Raw genomic sequence first — 16,340 nt, 5'->3', positions numbered from 1 at the left:
GCTTCAGGGGGCACCTACACTGAACATTGTCCCAACATTTTCCACAGGAGTTCGTCCTGGACGATATCTTGCTGCTGAGGGTGACCTGGGAAGCAAGGGAGGGTCTTCTACTGCAATGCGGCTTTTGCCCTGGCCCATATGCAACTTGCCTGTGTGCAGCAATGGTCCCCCCGCCCCTCGCGGCACAGTGGCGCGGACACGTTAGCCTGGCTGGGACAAGGACCATGGTGGCTCTCCCGATAAACCTGCGCAAGCACATTGCACACATTCTGGATGAGACATTCAAGGAGATTACCGAGGCTGATTACCGCGATGTGATAAACCACATCAATGCACTATTCCGCACCTAGGCATGCATGCCTAACCCTCCTCTCCCAAAGAGCCTGCACTGAAAAAATTCCTTCCTGGAAAAAAAAAAAAAAACGCTTACCAGGAACCTGCTCTTCTGTTTGTCCTCCACCAAGTACGGCCGCTGCGACTGGCTACCTTCCTCCTGGCTTGAAAAGAGCTCCTGGCTGCATGCCTCCAGGGATTCCGGGGTGTCTCCATCCGGCCTGCCACCATCACTCCCGTTTTCCTCCTCTTCCTCCTCTTCCTTCCCTCCCCCCCCACCGGCTCTGAAGTGTCCATGGTGGTGCTCAGAGTGGAGGTGGGGTTAACCCCAAGTATCGCATCCAGCTCTTTGTAGAATTGGCAGGTCACGGGGGGAGCACCCGAGCGGCCGTTTGTGTCGCGGGCTTTGTGGTAGGCACTCTGCAGCACCTTCACTTTAATCCTGCACTGCAGGGCATCCCGGTCATGGCTCCTTTCCATCATGTCCTTTGATACCTTCCCGAAGGTATCGTAATTTCTACGGCTGGAGCGCAGCTGGGACTGTACAGCTTCCTCCCCCCCAAACACTGATGAGGTCCAGCAACTCGCTATTGCTCCATGCTGGGGCTCGCTTGGCGCATGGAGACATGGTCACCTGGAAAGATTCGCTGATAGCACTCCATGCCATGCCGGGCTGAGCAAACAGGAAGGGGATTTTTAAAATTCCCGGGGAATGTAAAGGGTGGGTCACATGGTTGGTTACCTGAGGCCAGGGCAGTAGAGTTTGAACTCATGACCAGAACAGGCATTGTGGGATACTGCCGAATAATTCTGGAGGCCATTCACAGCGCATTGGGCGGCCACACTGGCGCCGCAGCGGCAGCGCAATACTCGCTATTCCTCTCAGGGAGTTGGAGTACATGCAGCGCTGCAACCATGGAGATACAGCGCTGCAAATGCCTTGCCAGTGTGGACAGGGAGTGAGTTACAGCGCTGGGGGCGGCTTTACAGCGCTGTAACTCTCAAGTGTAGCCAAGGCCTAGGACAGGGGTCTCAAACACGTGGGCTGCATGCGGCCTGCAGAGTTATTTCCTGTGGCCGCCAAGCTCCTCTCCCCATCTCTCTCCTCCTCCCCCCCCAGCACGCCATGTCTCCACTCCTCTGCCTACCTCCAAGTGCTTCCAAGCGCTTAGGGCTTTCCAAGAGGGAGTGGGGAGGAGCGGGGAGCCGCGCGCTCAGGGGAGGAGGTGGAGAAGAGATGGGGTCAGGGCGGGGATTTGGGGAAGGGGTTGGAATAGTAGCAGGGAAGGGGTGGGAAGAGGCAGGGCAGGGGTGGGGCCTCATGGAAGGGGTGGAGTGGGGGCGGGGTTGAGCTTTAACAGAACTAATTCTAGAAGTCAGTGCATGTTTTGTCCTTTGAGTGAGGTGTATTACTGAGTGTTTATATTTTATTAAAACCCCTCGGAAATGACTTCGTCAAAAAAAAAGAACACTCATGGAAGAAAAGAGAGTTTTCCAAGACAAATGGGAGAATTTATATTTTTTCAGAGGTAAAAGATAAAATTCAATGCCTTATTTGTCAGCAAATGATTGCTGTTCTCATGGAGTATAATGTGCATCAGCACTACGATACGATGCACCGTGAACAATATGATGCATTCACCGGAAAAATCCGAGAGGAAGAAATTCGGCAACGTAAAGCAGCATTTGACAAGCAAAGAAATTTCTTTTCTGAGATTAACAAGTCTAGCGAAGATTCAGTTAAAGCAAGTTTTGTGATAAGCAAAATGATAGCTAAATCATCACAACCTTTTACAGAAGGCCTATTAATAAAAGAACGTCTTGTGAAGGCCAGCGAAATTTTATGTCCTTATAGGAAGAAAGTTTTTGAAGGCATAAGCTTATCTGCCAATACAATTGCCTGCAGGATAACGGATTTAGTAGATAATGTGCAAAAACAACTGATTCAAATGGCAAAAGACTTCTAAGCATTTTCAATTGCTCTTGATGAGAGTACAGTGTGACAGACCCAGACCAGAGGGGTACAGGAGTCTGGTAGAGGGCAAATATACTGGTCACTGGATGAGTAGTTTTCTGTTCCCTGAGTGACCAGAGCAGGGGCTGCACGAGAGTAATCAGGAACCTGCTAGAACCAGTTAAAGCAGGCAGGCTAATTAGGACACATGGAGCCAATTAATAAGAAGCTGCTATAATCAATTAAGGCAGGCTAATCAGGGCACCTGGGTTTTAAAAAGGAGCTTATTTCAGTTTGTGGTGCGAGTGTGAGGAGCTGGGAGCAAGAGGCGCAAGGAGTTGAGAGTGAGAGGGTGTGCTGCTGGAGGACTGAGGAGCACAAGCGTTATCAGACACCAGAAGGAAGGTCCTGTGGTGAGAATAAGGAAGGTGTTTGGAGGAGGCCATGGGGAAGTAGCCCAGGGAGTTGTAGCTGTCATGCAGCTGTTACAGGAGGCACTATAGACAGCTGCAGTCCACAGGGCCCTGGGCTGGAACCTGAAGTAGAGGGCGGGCCCGGGTTCCCCCCAAATCTCCCAATTGACCTGGACTGTGGGTTCTTCCAGAGGGGAAGGTCTCTGGGCTGTTCCCCAACCCACATGGTGAATCTCTGAGGCAAGAAAATCTGCCACTAAGCGCAGGACCCACCAAGACAGAGGAGGAACTTTGTCACAACAGATGTATCAGATATCGCACAGTGTGCAGTGTTCATTAGAGGTGTGGACTGCAATTTGAATATAACTGAGGAATTGCTAGACTTAATGCCACTAAAGGGTACCACAACGGGACGTGACATATTTCAAGGACTGGAAGAGTGCATTGAAAAAGCTGCGCCGCCATGGAACAAACTCGTATCTTTGGCTATGGATGGTCCGTCATCAATGTGCTCTGAAAACATTGGTGTGGTTGGATTATTGAAGACCAAACTGAACAGCCTCAATATACCAGGAATTAGCTTCACCAGCATACATTGCATTTTGAACCAAGAAGCTCTGTGTAGTAAAAGTCTACAAATGAAGGAAGTTATCGATGTAGTTGTTAAAACCGTTAATTTTATATGTGCACGAGGGCTGAATCACAGACAGTTCACTTCTTTTCTAGCAAGTATGGACAGCGAATATGGGGAACTTCTGCATCACACTCAAGTTAGATGGCTGAGTCGTGGAGATGTTCTGAAGCATTTTTTTGCACTTAGAGGGGAGATTGATTCCTTCATGAAAATGAAAAACAAGGAGGTTCCACAGCTTGCTGATTCCATTTTTATCTGCAACCTTGCTTTTCTAGTCGATGTAACTGATCGCCTGAATGCACTGAACTTGAAGCTTCAGGGTAGAAAACAGGTGATGCAGATGTATGACAGTGTTAAGTCATTCAAAGTCAAGCTTACTTTGTGGGGGAAACAGCTGACTGCTAGCAATTTGGTCCATTGTTCAACTCAGAATTCCTTAGGAATAGTTGAACCCAAATCCTTGAAAGAATATGCAGATATCATTTCTAACTTAGACAAACAGTTTGATGTATGGTTTAAAGATTTCAAGGCACTTGAACCACATTTTCAACTTTTTTCCACACCATTTACTGTGGAAATTGACAATGTTGCAGAGGAAATGCAGATGGAGTTAGTGGAGCTTCAGTGTGATACCATTTTGAAGCAGAAGTATACAGATGCTGGAATACCAGAATTCTACCGGTTTCTTTCACAAGAAAGACTTCCCATGTTATTCTCTGCTTTCGCAAGGGTAATGGCAATGTTTGGAAGTACATATATATATGTGAACAGTTTTTCTCTTCCATGAAGATTAACAAATCTGTGTTAAGGCAAGGCTCACTGATGAACATTTGAAAGCAACACTGAGATTGGTTTCGTCTCAGGCTATCAAACCTAATACTGATGCTCTGGTTGATGCAAAACGCTGCCAGCTAAGTGGCCAAAAATGAAATGACTGTCAAAATCAGCACTGACTTTTCGCATTACAGTTTTAAAAAAGTTAATACATTGACTTTGAATAGCATACTATATTACTCTTCATTTTTGACTATACCTTTGTATTGTTGTATGAAAAGATTTCAGTGATGCAGCCCTCGGGCCAATGTACCAGTCCTCATGTGGCCCCCGTGGTGATTTGAGTTTGAGATCCCTGCACTAGGGGCAGCAGCTGCAAGGCTGTTTGCATTTTTTTCCCCTGGTATTTTTCCCATTGCTATGCAGCTGAACGGCCACTACTGTCAATATAATAATTCCAATTTACTGCCTGACCAAGCAGTTCTTCAGCTCTCTAGAGTATGTTATGAATTATATTAAAACTAACACAAAGCTAACTAAGTCCAGGAACAAATGAAGACAGTTATAAGACCTTGAATAGTTGCTGCAGGAGGCGCAGCAATGCCACAGAGAGAGGGTTCATTTTATGCTGCTGAGATGACAAGTACTAATAGCAGCTTACACCCACAATGGGAAAGCCGTAATATTTCTGATATGCTAGATTCATTATCACCTGCACAAACACACTTGTAATCTATAATTGGGGTGAAGGACAAGAGGCAGGATAATAGGAGAAAAGATGGCTGTTCTGATTACAAGTGTATAGTGATGCACTTACATACCATATTCATTATACTTGACCTTATAAATGTTCCAGACTCTCTGGTTGGAATGAGAGATGAGAAATTAAAGGGTTCTAATTCTTTTCCTTAAGAGAACTGATCCATTCACCCTCCTTAGTGGAAAGGAGCAAACTTCCCGATAGGATTTTGTCAGATTTAACGCTTGGCGAATCACTTGCACGTTGCAAGTTAAAAATCGTGGCTGGCAAGCGTGGTGGCAGAGCAATGGTTACAAGCACAGCAAAAAGCTCAGCCTCCGGAGGGGAGGAAACCATTCTTCTGTTGAGCTCCAGAGAGCCAATCTTGCCACTCCCAAATTCCTCTTACTACAAGTGCATGCAGGATAAATCTTGGCCAGTGACCTCCTACATGATTTGTTCAGAGCTGATACTATTCCCGAAAAACTGTCTTTCAACCTGCTAACTTTAAATAGCTTCCTCTGCATTTTGTTTTTGGCTCTGTTTACAGCTAACCTCTGCTCACCACTGCATCCTCATATTCAATAGCTTTAGGACATTCTGTGAGTGCCTTCCTCACTGATACCTAGCAATCGGCAGCAGCAATGGTGGTGGCTGCAATCTTTTTCATGGTTCAATGCCCAAAGTCCCCCTACACCTTGAGCAATGCAGGAATGATGGTGATCCTGTGAAGGGGAATCTATTAGAGCAGGGGTGGCCAACCTGTGGCTCCAGAGCCACATGCAGCTCTTCAGAAGTTAATAAGCAACTCCTCGTATAGGCACCGACTCCGAGGCTGGAGCTACAAGCGCCAACTTTCTAAGTGCCAGGGGGTGCTCACTGCTCAACCCCTGGCTCTGCCACAGGCCCTGCCCCCATTCCACCCCTTCCCGCCCCCTCCCCGGAGCCTGCAGTGCCCTCGCTCCTCCCCCATCCCCCCCTAAAGCCTCCTGCACGCCATGAAACAGCTGATGGGGAGGAAAGGGGAGGCGCTGATTGGCGTGGCTGTCAGTGGGTGGGAGGCGCTAGGAGCCGGGGGGAGTTGATTGTGACCTAGCAGTTGCAGGCAGTCTCGGGCAGTTACCTGAGGGCTGTTGCGAATAGTTGTGGTCAGTTGTTTTATGGAATTGTAGCGATCGGGTGGGAGCGATGCTAGCCCGGTCCGAGAGTCGAGGTCTGCGCCTATGAACTGAAGGTGCTGGGTGGGGCGTAATGTGGATTTGTCTCTGTTTATTTGTAGGCCGAGAGAAAGAAAGCACTCGACTGTGAGTCGTGTGAACCGGAGCGCCTCGTCGAATGTTGAAGCTTTGAGGAGGCAATCGTCGAGGTACGGAAATATTATTACCCCTTGTCTCCTGAGGTGAGCAGTGACTACGGCTAGAAGTTTGGAAAAAGCACGGGGGGCTGTAGATAGTCCGAAGGGGAGTACCCTGTATTGGAAATGTGTGGAACCAAGGGTAAATCGGAGGAAACGTCTGTGGGCCGGATGTATAGTGACGTGGAAATAGGCATCTTGTAGGTCGAGGGCAGAAAACCAGTCGCCCTGCTCCAGCGCTGGGATTATGGTATTGAGGGTCACCATCTTGAACTTTTGCTTTTTGATGAATCTGTTGAGCCGCCTGAGATCGAGGATTGGTCGCCATCCCCCATTTTTCTTCTCCGTTAAGAAATAATGGGAGTAAAAACCCTTCCCTCTGTGTCGCTCTGGCACGATTTCTACTGCTCCCAGATGAAGGAGATGTTGCACCTCTTGGAGGAGTAGCTGCTCGTGAGAAGGGTCCCTGAAGAGGGACGGGGAGGGTGGGTGGGTGGGAGGTAAGGAGAGGAAGGGGATGACGTATCCAATTGTAACTACCTCTAAGACCCACTTGTCGGAGGTAATCTTCCTCCATTGTTGGAAAAAAGGTCGTAGGCGGTGTCCAAAGATTGGTGTGCCGGCTGAAGTGAGGGCATTGCTTTCTAAACCCTCGACCAAGTTTTCAAATCTGCCTATTAGCTGGTGGGGGTTGAGGCGCCCCTGTAGAGTTTGGGCGACGTCGCTGGAATCTTGGTCGTGGACGTTGCGGCTGTTGCTGTTCCTGCGGTCTATGGGAAGGTTGTGTAAATGCGGGATAACGTGGCCGGTGGTATGGTTGGTATCGATATTGTCGTCTTCTTGCCGTAGGTGTCTGGAGACCTAAAGACCGGAGGGTTGTTCTGGAGTCTTTCATTGAATGAAGCACTTCATTCGTGTTAGCAGCAAAGAGTTTGTCACCGTCGAAGGGAAGATCTTCAATTGTGTTCTGAACTTCGCGAGGAAAAAAGGAAGAGGAGAGCCATGAGCCCCGTCGCATGACTATCGCTGTAGCGGTAGATCTTGCCGCTGTGTTGGCTACATCGAGGGCTGCTTGGAGAGCGGTGCGTGAAATGGCTTGGCCCTCAGAAACTATAGCTCTGAACTGTTGTTTTCTTTGTTCTGGAATGTCATCAATAAAGTCCATTAACTTATTATAGTTTTTATGGTCGTATTTTGCCAGGACTGCAGTATAATTAGCTATGCGAAATTGGAGGGTGGAGGATGCATAGACCTTGCGACCAAACAGGTCCAGTCGTTTGCTATCCTTGTTAGGTGGGGCAGAACGAGAATACTGTTGTCTGGCCCTCTGGTTCGCAGCGTCCACTACCAATGAGTTTGGTGCTGGGTGGGTAAAAAGGAATTCAGAGTCCTTTGGAGAAATAAAATACTTCTTGTCTGCTTGCTTGCAGGTAGGTAGGCTTGTCGCTGGAGTCTGCCAGATGGACTTAGCGGGTTCTAAAAGGGCTGCGTTAATTGGAAGTGCCACTCTGGAGGAAGAAGGGGGCTGTAGGATGTTCGTTAGCTCATGCTGTTGTTCGGGAACCACTTCCAAGTTAATGTTCAGGTTACTAGCAACTCTCTTAAAGAGGTCCTGGAATTTTGTATATTCATCAGAGGGAGTGGGAGGAAGGGGAAGTAATGCTTCCTCCGGTACTAACTCCGGATCTGTTGGACCAGGAGAAGGGCTAGGTTTATCCTGGGAACGTGGCTGTGTTGCCAGGCGCCTCGTGTCACTAGCATATGCATTAGGAGACGGCACTGGATCAGTGTTGCGCCTGGTCGAATGGCCACGGGGCATGTGTTCCCGAGGGTATGATGTCCATGGTGTCCAGTATTGCCATGGTGGCGGGTAGGGCATAGGTGGTGCCATCCAGGGGTTCATCCCCCAAGGGGCAGGGTCCTGAGAGTGGGATGAGGTAGTATTTCCATAGCCCTTATTGCTCTGGGTCCGGGGCTGGGAGTCATGATATGGGGAAAAAACTCCCTGTGGATCTGCTTCCTCCTCACTGGAGGAAAACTGCTCAGATCCTGACTCAGGCATCGAAACAGAATATGCATTCATGAGCGGAGACTGCAAGGTAGGTGATACTAGCAGATCAGCTGTCTGGGTAAAATGAGTGAAAGCAGCTCCTGCGGGAGATGAAAGCTGAGCCGACAGAGGCTGCTGCACAAGAGCATTCCTGCGATCGGGGCTTCTGGCTGTGATCTGTGTGTCAGAATGCCCCGCAGGCGTCGGTGCCGCGGTCGGTGCCGGGCGAGAAATGTCGGGCTGCCTCGGGTGAGGCGTGCTGTAGAATGTCGGCACCGTCTCATTCGCGGTGCCGAACGGTGCCGTCCCTGAGGCAGGCAACTGGAAGCCTGATGCCTCGGCACCGGAGCTTCTCGGCGGCGCTGAAGCCTCAGGCGGCTTTTGCGCTGTTCCGGAGGAGCCTGGCTCGTGAAAATTGCTGAGGCGAGGAATCACAGGCAGAGAGATCGTTGATCTGCCTGGAGAAACTTTATGCCTCATAGTCTTGCTCGGTGAGGAAAGGTGCCCCTTTTTCGTAGACTTCTTGAGCTTTTTTGAGGGTGGGGGGGGCTGTGTCGGGTAGCGGAGCCGGCTTCAATGCCTGGGTCTGAAACTGACCCGATAGATTTTTGAAGCAGGAGCAGTTTGAGTTTAAGCTCCCTGTCTTTCCGTGCCCTGGAGCTGAGTTTACAGCAGTGGGCACATTTTTGGGGAATGTGAGCTTCCCCCAAACATTTTATACACTTTGAGTGCCCGTCCGATGACGGGATAGCTTCCTTACAAATAGCACAGCGCTTGAAACCGGTGGAGCCTGGCATAGCCGCGGCTGACAGGAAATTTTTTTTTTTTTTTTTTTTTAAGATAAACTGGGTAAGTAACTATTTTAACAGAGAAAACTGACAGAAAAAAATGGTTTCTAAAGGATAATTAAGGCAATAGTGAAGGATTCTCTAATGAGTCTGCTGAGCTCCGTCTCAGGCCGGGGACGGTTGAGAAGGAACTGAGGAGACCGGCCACGCATGCGTTCTATTACCCTAGAGTCACAGCGGGGGGGCAGATTCTGAGCATGCGTGGCCGCTATGAGTACTGCTGCAAAAATCTCCGGGCGAAGGCGCAGGGACGCACCAACACCTGTAGTGGAGCACCCACAGGGACATCTCTCGAAGAAGAACCACTGACCCAGGAACCTATCCTTGTAACAAAGCCCGATGCCAACTCTGTCCACATATCTATTCAAGTGACATCATCACAGGACCTAATCACATCAGCCATACCATCAGGGGCTCGTTCACCTGCACATCTACCAATGTGATATATGCCATCATGTGCCAGCAATGCCCCTCTGCCATGTACATTGGCCAAACCGGACAGTCTCTAGGCAAAAGAATTAATGGACACAAATCTGACATCAGGAATCATAATACTCAAAAACCAGTGGGAGAACACTGGTTTGTCTTTAACCTGTCTGGCCATTCAATGTCAGACCTGCGGGTGGCTATCTTACAACAGAAAAACTTCAAAAACAGACTCCAACGAGAGACTGCTGAGCTGGAATTGATATGCAAACTAGACACAATCAACTCAGGATTGAATAAAGACTGGGAATGGCTGAGCCATTACAAACATTGAATCTATCTCCCCTTGTAAGTATTCTCACACTTCTTATCAAACTGTCTGTACTGGGCTATCTTGATTATCACTTCAAAAGTTTTTTTTCTCTTACTTAATTGGCCTCTCAGAGTTGGTAAGACAACTCCCACCTGTTTATGCTCTCTGTATGTGTGTATATATATCTCCTCAATATTTATTCCACTCTGTATGCATCCGAAGAAGTGGGCAGTAGCCCACGAAAGCTTATGCTCTAATAAATTTGTTAGTCTCTAAGGTGCCACAAGTACTCCTGTTCTTTAAACATTCATATGATCTTTCATGCTCCGACTTGTAGGCGCTAAAGTTTTACATTGTTTCGTTTTTGAGTGCAATTATGTAAAAAAAAAGAAATCTACATTTGTAAATTGCACTTTCATGATAAAGAGATTTCACTACAGTACTTGTATGAGGTGAATTGAAAAATACTATTTTTTGTTTATCTTTTGTACAGTGCAAATATTTGTCATCAGAAATAATATAAAGTGAGCACTGTACACTTTGTATCCTGTGTTGTAACTGAAATCCGTATATTTGAAAATGTAGAAGAACATGCATATAATAAATAAATGTAAATTGGTATTCTATTATTGTTTAACAGTGTGATTAAAACTGATTAATTACGACTTTTTTTTAATCTCATAATTGTGATTTTTTTTAATCGTTTGACAGCCCTAGTTTTTAGTGTTTCGATCTACAAGAATGTCTTTGTTTGGAAGAAGCCTTCCTAAGTGGTTGTGCAGGAAAGGCCACATACCCTACAGATGCCTCTCGCTTGCTGAGGGGCACAGAAGTGATCTGAAGTGTAAGTGTGCTGTCGAGCCCTAGTAATACCAAATCAAGAGTCACCTGCCCAGTCCATAGGATTAACCCTTCGTGCCACCAGATGAATACAAGAACCTGGGACTCCCATTAGAAATAGATGTGGGCTGTCTGGACAAAGTTAACTTTCTCAGACAAAATTATTGTTTTCTAACAGACTTTAGGTAAAGATTTCCAAAGCACTTAAGTGACTTGGGAGCCAAAGTCCTATTTTCAATTGTGGCTTAGGCACCTGGGAGCCTATGTCAGACTGAAAGTCGATGAAATTTAGTCTCCATCATGCCTAAGTTACCTTCAAAAATGGGATTTAGGACTGGTGTGTACTCAAGAGTGTTTGCATGGCTCTAGCTCTGTTAGCTTAGAAACTGATAAAAGGGATACAATATGCTCAAAATAAACTGGAAAAGATGGAGAACAATATTACAGTAACCATAACTGTTACTTGTTACAACAGAAGGTAAATCATTTCCAGGAAGACGAGTAATTTTAATTAATTTACATTTATTCAGGCTGGGATTTTCATAGAAGCCTAAGACTTTGTCCACACTGCAGGTTACTTCGTTATAACTTCTACTGCTCAGGTAGGTGAATAATCCACACCCCTGAGCGACGCAAGTTGCACCGACCTAAGCGCCAGTGTGGACAGCGCTATGTTGGCAGGAAAAGCTCTTCTGTCTCTCATGCAGGCAGGAGTTATTAAGCCAACGGGAGAACTCTCTCCTGTCGACTTAGAATGTCACCACCACAAGCTCTACAGAGGTGCAGCTGCACCGAAGTAGGTGCTGTAGTGTAGATGTAGCCTGAGAGAGTTGGGCTCAATTCCCAGTGACTTTCAGTCATCTTGGAAAACCCTGGCCCAAGTGCTCAGATCCTCAGTTAGGAGGCGCTAAGTAAGTACTAAGTTTGGTATTATTAATGATTGATTTGAAAGAGGAATGAGCACCCTAACAAGGACATTTTCCCTTTTACCGAATGTTAATGGATAACACGATCTAATGTATCAGATCTGAAACAATACTTGGTTGAACATACGTGGGTCCCAAAATCCAGTCCTAAGGATGAACATTTCCTGCTTCTCTAAGCGATAACTAACGTACCATTCTTTATACGGGATCTCAAGTTGGCAAGGATTTGCCACTAACAACATGGCAGAGATGCAAGTTTCCATCTTACCCATAGTCATCAATCAGATGGGAGCCAAGCACCACGACATCAAGCTCAAAGAACTGTGGTTCCGCCTTAATGCCAAACATAATAGGAGCTAATTTTGAATAATCAGCTCGGTTGCAAGTAGCAACGCAAACCCGAAGTTTTCGGTTGTTCCCATTCTTCTCCATGATTTGTTTTTGTCTGGAAAGATTCTTGAAATACAGTTCCTGAAACAACAAAAAGCAAAGATTAATATTTTTCTGTACGGCCATAAAATTGCATGCTTAAATAATGAAAGACATGAGGCAGAATGCTATGCTAATTCCAGCGTGGAAATTTGGACAAGTGCTAACTGATCAAAAGATTACCATTTAGATAACAGGTACCTGGCTGGGAAAAACATGCTTTCAATTATAGGTATAATCTCAGATTGTGTGTGTGTTCACACACGCGCATATGTGCTTTCACAAAGGAAACAGATGTTTAGTGATTAAAGCAAGGAGCTGAACGTCAGGACTCCTGGGTTCTATTCCTAGCTCTGACACAGACTTGATATGTAACTTTGGGGAAGTCATGAAGGCCTACATTTTCCACTAATTTTGGATGCCCAGTTTGAGTGATGTAAAGTCTGATTTTCAGAGATGTGGCGCTATCCTGATTTAAAATGGGAGCTGTGGAGGCTCAGTTCTGTTCAATATCAGGCCCAAAAAGTCTCAAGTTGGGCATTCAAAAATTGAGGCATCCAAAATTTGTGGACGCTTGTGAAAAATTTAGGTTTTAATACCTCTGAACCTTAGTTTACCTGACTTTAAAATGGAGATAATGATGCAAACACATTGTGAGGTTCAATTGCAATTAAAAGCCTGCAAAATGCTTTGAAATGGTCAGATTAAGTGCAAAGTTAATATTATCTTCCTGGGTGACAGTCATATCCCAAAACCCCATAATGGAAAGGACTCTTGGGAGATACCCAGGGCTACACTAACAAAGACACTGTGTGACCACCAGAAGAAAGTAGCTCCTAAAAATGAGGCATCAACTCCTTTATGAGCAGCGCAGAAACACTATGTCAGTGAGGGGCTGCCACTAAACCAGGCTTATAACTCTGAGTGTGATCTCATTTGCATTGATGTAAGTTAGAAGTGATTCCACTGAAGTCAATGCAATTACACCAGTGTAAAACCAGCTTGCGGTCAGAATCAGGCTCTAAAACATCATGATTCTTATCAATCTTCAGCTACTACTAGATACTCAGTTCTCTCCTATTTCCCCTGACACACACGTGCAAGTACAGGACACAGTCCCCTAACTTTATTGTATATAATAAACTGGCATTACATCTGATCTTTTTTTTTTTTAAACAGATGTTCAAGCTTCACGAACAAGACAAAGTAAAAAGAATGATCGGATTATTCCTTATACTGGTGTAACGTTGTAATGGAGTATTTTATGAGTTTAAATGACAAGCTTCACAAAACAAGACAAATTTTGTACCACTAATTTTCCTACTCTGAACCTCCCCTTCACAACAGAAAAGGAAGATCAGTTAAGTGTCAGCTCACTGACTGGGGCTCAGTTCAGAGATCTTCATATATCAGAAATCTTCTGACCCTTATTCTAGCTCACATTTTAAATTTACAGTAGAGGAGATAGCCTCAGAAAGTTTCCAGAATCTTTAACACCAGAACACACTAGCCAGGAATCATCCATGTAAGCAAAGGGGATGAAAACACAGTGAACTTCTGGACTGGGGAAAGGAAACACTTGCGGAACTGGATCTCCACAGTGGGCTTCCACAGATCCATGAGGGTGAGCAAAAGGCGACAGGCATTTTCCGCTCATTCTCCATTGGAGCTGCGCTGCTGTGGAGACCGGAGTGAACAGGAGTGGGCCAGAGGCTCCAAAGACAGTGTGGAACTCAGATCTTGGGGCTCTATTGGGTTTAGGGGCTGAGCCTCCTTCTCATCCCATGGGAAAACCATCCACAGGAAACACAGAGAGGGAAATCTGAGTTTCCGTCTCACACACAACAGGCTGGTAGGGTTTACCCAACCCCCCTCACCTTGTTAGCAGGTGTTGAGCCTGCTGGGAAAGGGTTCAGTGTGTTAGTCAAATCCACTGAAGACTCTTGTTACCCCAATCTGGATATAAAGGAGGCAGGAGTGGCCTCTGGGGAGAGGTAAAGGCTGAGCAGTCCTGAGGCAGGAAACCTTCAGTGAATGTCTGTAGAACAGGGCTGAGAAAGGTGCCAGCTCACAGTTTGATGCAGAAGTGTTGACACAGAGGAGAAAAATAAAGGCATAACGCTAGAAGTCATGAAAGGAAAAAATCTACAAGATGCTTGAATTCACATCACTGCACACAGTGTACCTGGCCACCTAGGTCATGAGTGCTTTAAAGGAGTCAACTTGTAATAGGCATGTATATTTAATTAAATGCTTACCAAGGGCCTGAAAAGTTAACGAAGAGTTAAAGGGCTGTGGGATCAGGCCCTGAATGTTTTCTGCCCGCACCTACACACCATTAGTCTCTTGTTGTCAAAAGGTCACTTGTCACTTCCAAACTACAGAACAAATATTGGGAAGTCTGTCATATTTACATTACATTAGAAGAGTGATCTCTTTTTGTCCTCAGAGTTTCACTGTGCGCACATTGCTCAATAAATCTCCTCCTCCCCAGAAACTCTAACATCGTTTCAATCTCTTGCTAACTAATAGCCAAATAAGGAAGTTATATCCTCCTACAGAAGTGACTCAGTTTTCGTGGCTTCATACTAACATATTAGGTAAATACTTCCTTCTATTATGCCTTCCTGAGGTGTCGCAGACCTCTTTTCCTCACTGCTCCATATCAAATCCCGCTTCTGTTAATTTGAGTCCTGAGAGCACTCACTCCTGATAGTTCATGAACACTCACAGTATAACATCAAGCTAATTAGATCAGAACGCTCATAGAAACTGAGTTCTTGCTGGTTTCATCACTAATGAAATTAAGATCAGCAGACTTGCTTCTAGCAAAGCCATTTCTTCATCTGAAGTTGCTGCCTTTTAAAGTTTATCTTCATTGGCAGACAAGATGGCTTTTCCCAACCTTAGTTTGAGTCCCTACAGTTTCCTAAAATCCTGAATGAAGAGTTTAGTTTTCAGTTACTGTGCAGAGGCTCTCTGTAAATGCAGTCAAATACTGTACTGCCGATGCATACCACTTTATAGGTCTACACTAGAGACCTCACAGCAGCACAGCTGTACCAATGCAGCTGCACCGCTGTAAGGTCTCTTGTGTAGCCGCTCAATACGGATAGGAGTAGGCTCTCCCCTCGACATAATTAAACCACCCCAATGAGAAGCGGTAGCTTTGTCGGTGGGAAATGCTCTGCCGCAGATATAGCGCTGACCACACCGGCGCTTCTCTCGGTGTAACTCAGTGGTTCTTAACCTGGGGTGCACGCACCTCCTGGGGGCGTGAGATGCCCTTTCTGGGGGTGCGAGACAGGCCAGATTTTTTTAGAAGGTAAATCATCAAAAACACAAATTAAGCACAGGCACGTAAGTACAACTACTTTGTTTCATCAAACTTATCTATTTATTATTATGCGTTTTTTAACGATTACTGTAATATACAAACAAAAAAATTATTTTCACGTTTTTAAACGAATTGTAGTGAAATTATCTCGCTACAAAATACAGTGTACCGCCACGTTGCAGGGTATTTCTTGATGCATGCACAGATGATGATGTGGCGCATATATATATATATATATATAGTTATGATATATCTAGGTTTAAAGAATTGACCTACTTCAATGATTTTTGAGAAGGGGTGCAAGAACATATTTTGAGAACCAAAGGGGTGCAGGCTGCAGTAAAGGTTAAGAACCACTGGTGTAACTCATGTCGCTCAGAAGGGTGTTTTTTCACACCTCTGAGCAACATAAATTATACTATCAAAAGTAGGAGTGCAGACATAGCCTCAGTTTCACTGTTTCCTCATAAGAGTTCATTGGTCAGTTTGCCCTGCTGTTTGTGTGGATATTACACACAGCAACAGAGGAGACATACTTTGTAGAAATAGAAAACTGTGGTTGTGAAAACACAAAAATAGGCAGGGGAAACTTGGTAACAGGTGCACCACCTGAAAGCTACTTTTAACACACTTCTTGAAACTGGATAGCTTTTAAAATGATAATGTCCTTTTGACAAATTATGAAAACTAGGAACTCTAAATCTCCTACATTTCTCAGTGTTTCATTTTTGTGTAATAACACGTCAAACAAAAAGTTTCACTTTTCCAGAATGATCCAGAAACAGACTGTTCAACTTTAACTGAATCACAAACAGAATACATTTTAAAAAACATTTTTGTTCCGTTTTGATAAATAGGTGAACAACTGGGCATGTACAGCTATACAGGTATGCCAATTAACTTCCTTCTGTGGCTTCTCTCACACATACTACCCCTATGGTTGGGCCCTTTTAAGAGCCAGGCAGTGAGT

At 45.6% G+C, this 16,340-nt stretch overlaps 1 protein-coding gene and 1 long non-coding RNA gene across 5 annotated transcripts in view; one reads left to right on the top strand and one right to left on the bottom strand.

Annotated features, from left to right (window-relative positions):
- The window catches only part of GNE (glucosamine (UDP-N-acetyl)-2-epimerase/N-acetylmannosamine kinase), a 75,226-nt gene that overhangs the window by 28,440 nt on the left and 30,446 nt on the right, over positions 1 to 16,340 (bottom strand). For 3 of the 4 annotated variants that reach the window (XM_054031925.1, XM_054031922.1, XM_054031923.1), the window contains one exon: positions 11,873 to 12,075. In XM_054031925.1, the coding sequence (XP_053887900.1) occupies positions 11,873 to 12,036 (164 nt within the window). In that variant the 5' untranslated portion in view covers positions 12,037 to 12,075. Of the gene's footprint in view, positions 1 to 11,872; positions 12,076 to 13,910; positions 13,963 to 16,340 lie in introns of those variants that run through there. The other variant, XM_054031924.1, reaches the window with a different exon arrangement.
- Positions 5,954 to 7,373, top strand: LOC128839176 (uncharacterized). Its single transcript, XR_008445379.1, has 2 exons — positions 5,954 to 6,213; positions 7,051 to 7,373. It is a non-coding gene; the product is annotated as an uncharacterized LOC128839176 (long non-coding RNA).

The sequence above is a fragment of the Malaclemys terrapin genome, chromosome 6 (assembly GCF_027887155.1).
Source record: "Malaclemys terrapin pileata isolate rMalTer1 chromosome 6, rMalTer1.hap1, whole genome shotgun sequence".
Taxonomy (NCBI): Eukaryota; Metazoa; Chordata; order Testudines; family Emydidae; genus Malaclemys; species Malaclemys terrapin.
This window is presented reverse-complemented; position numbering and strand designations above follow the sequence as displayed.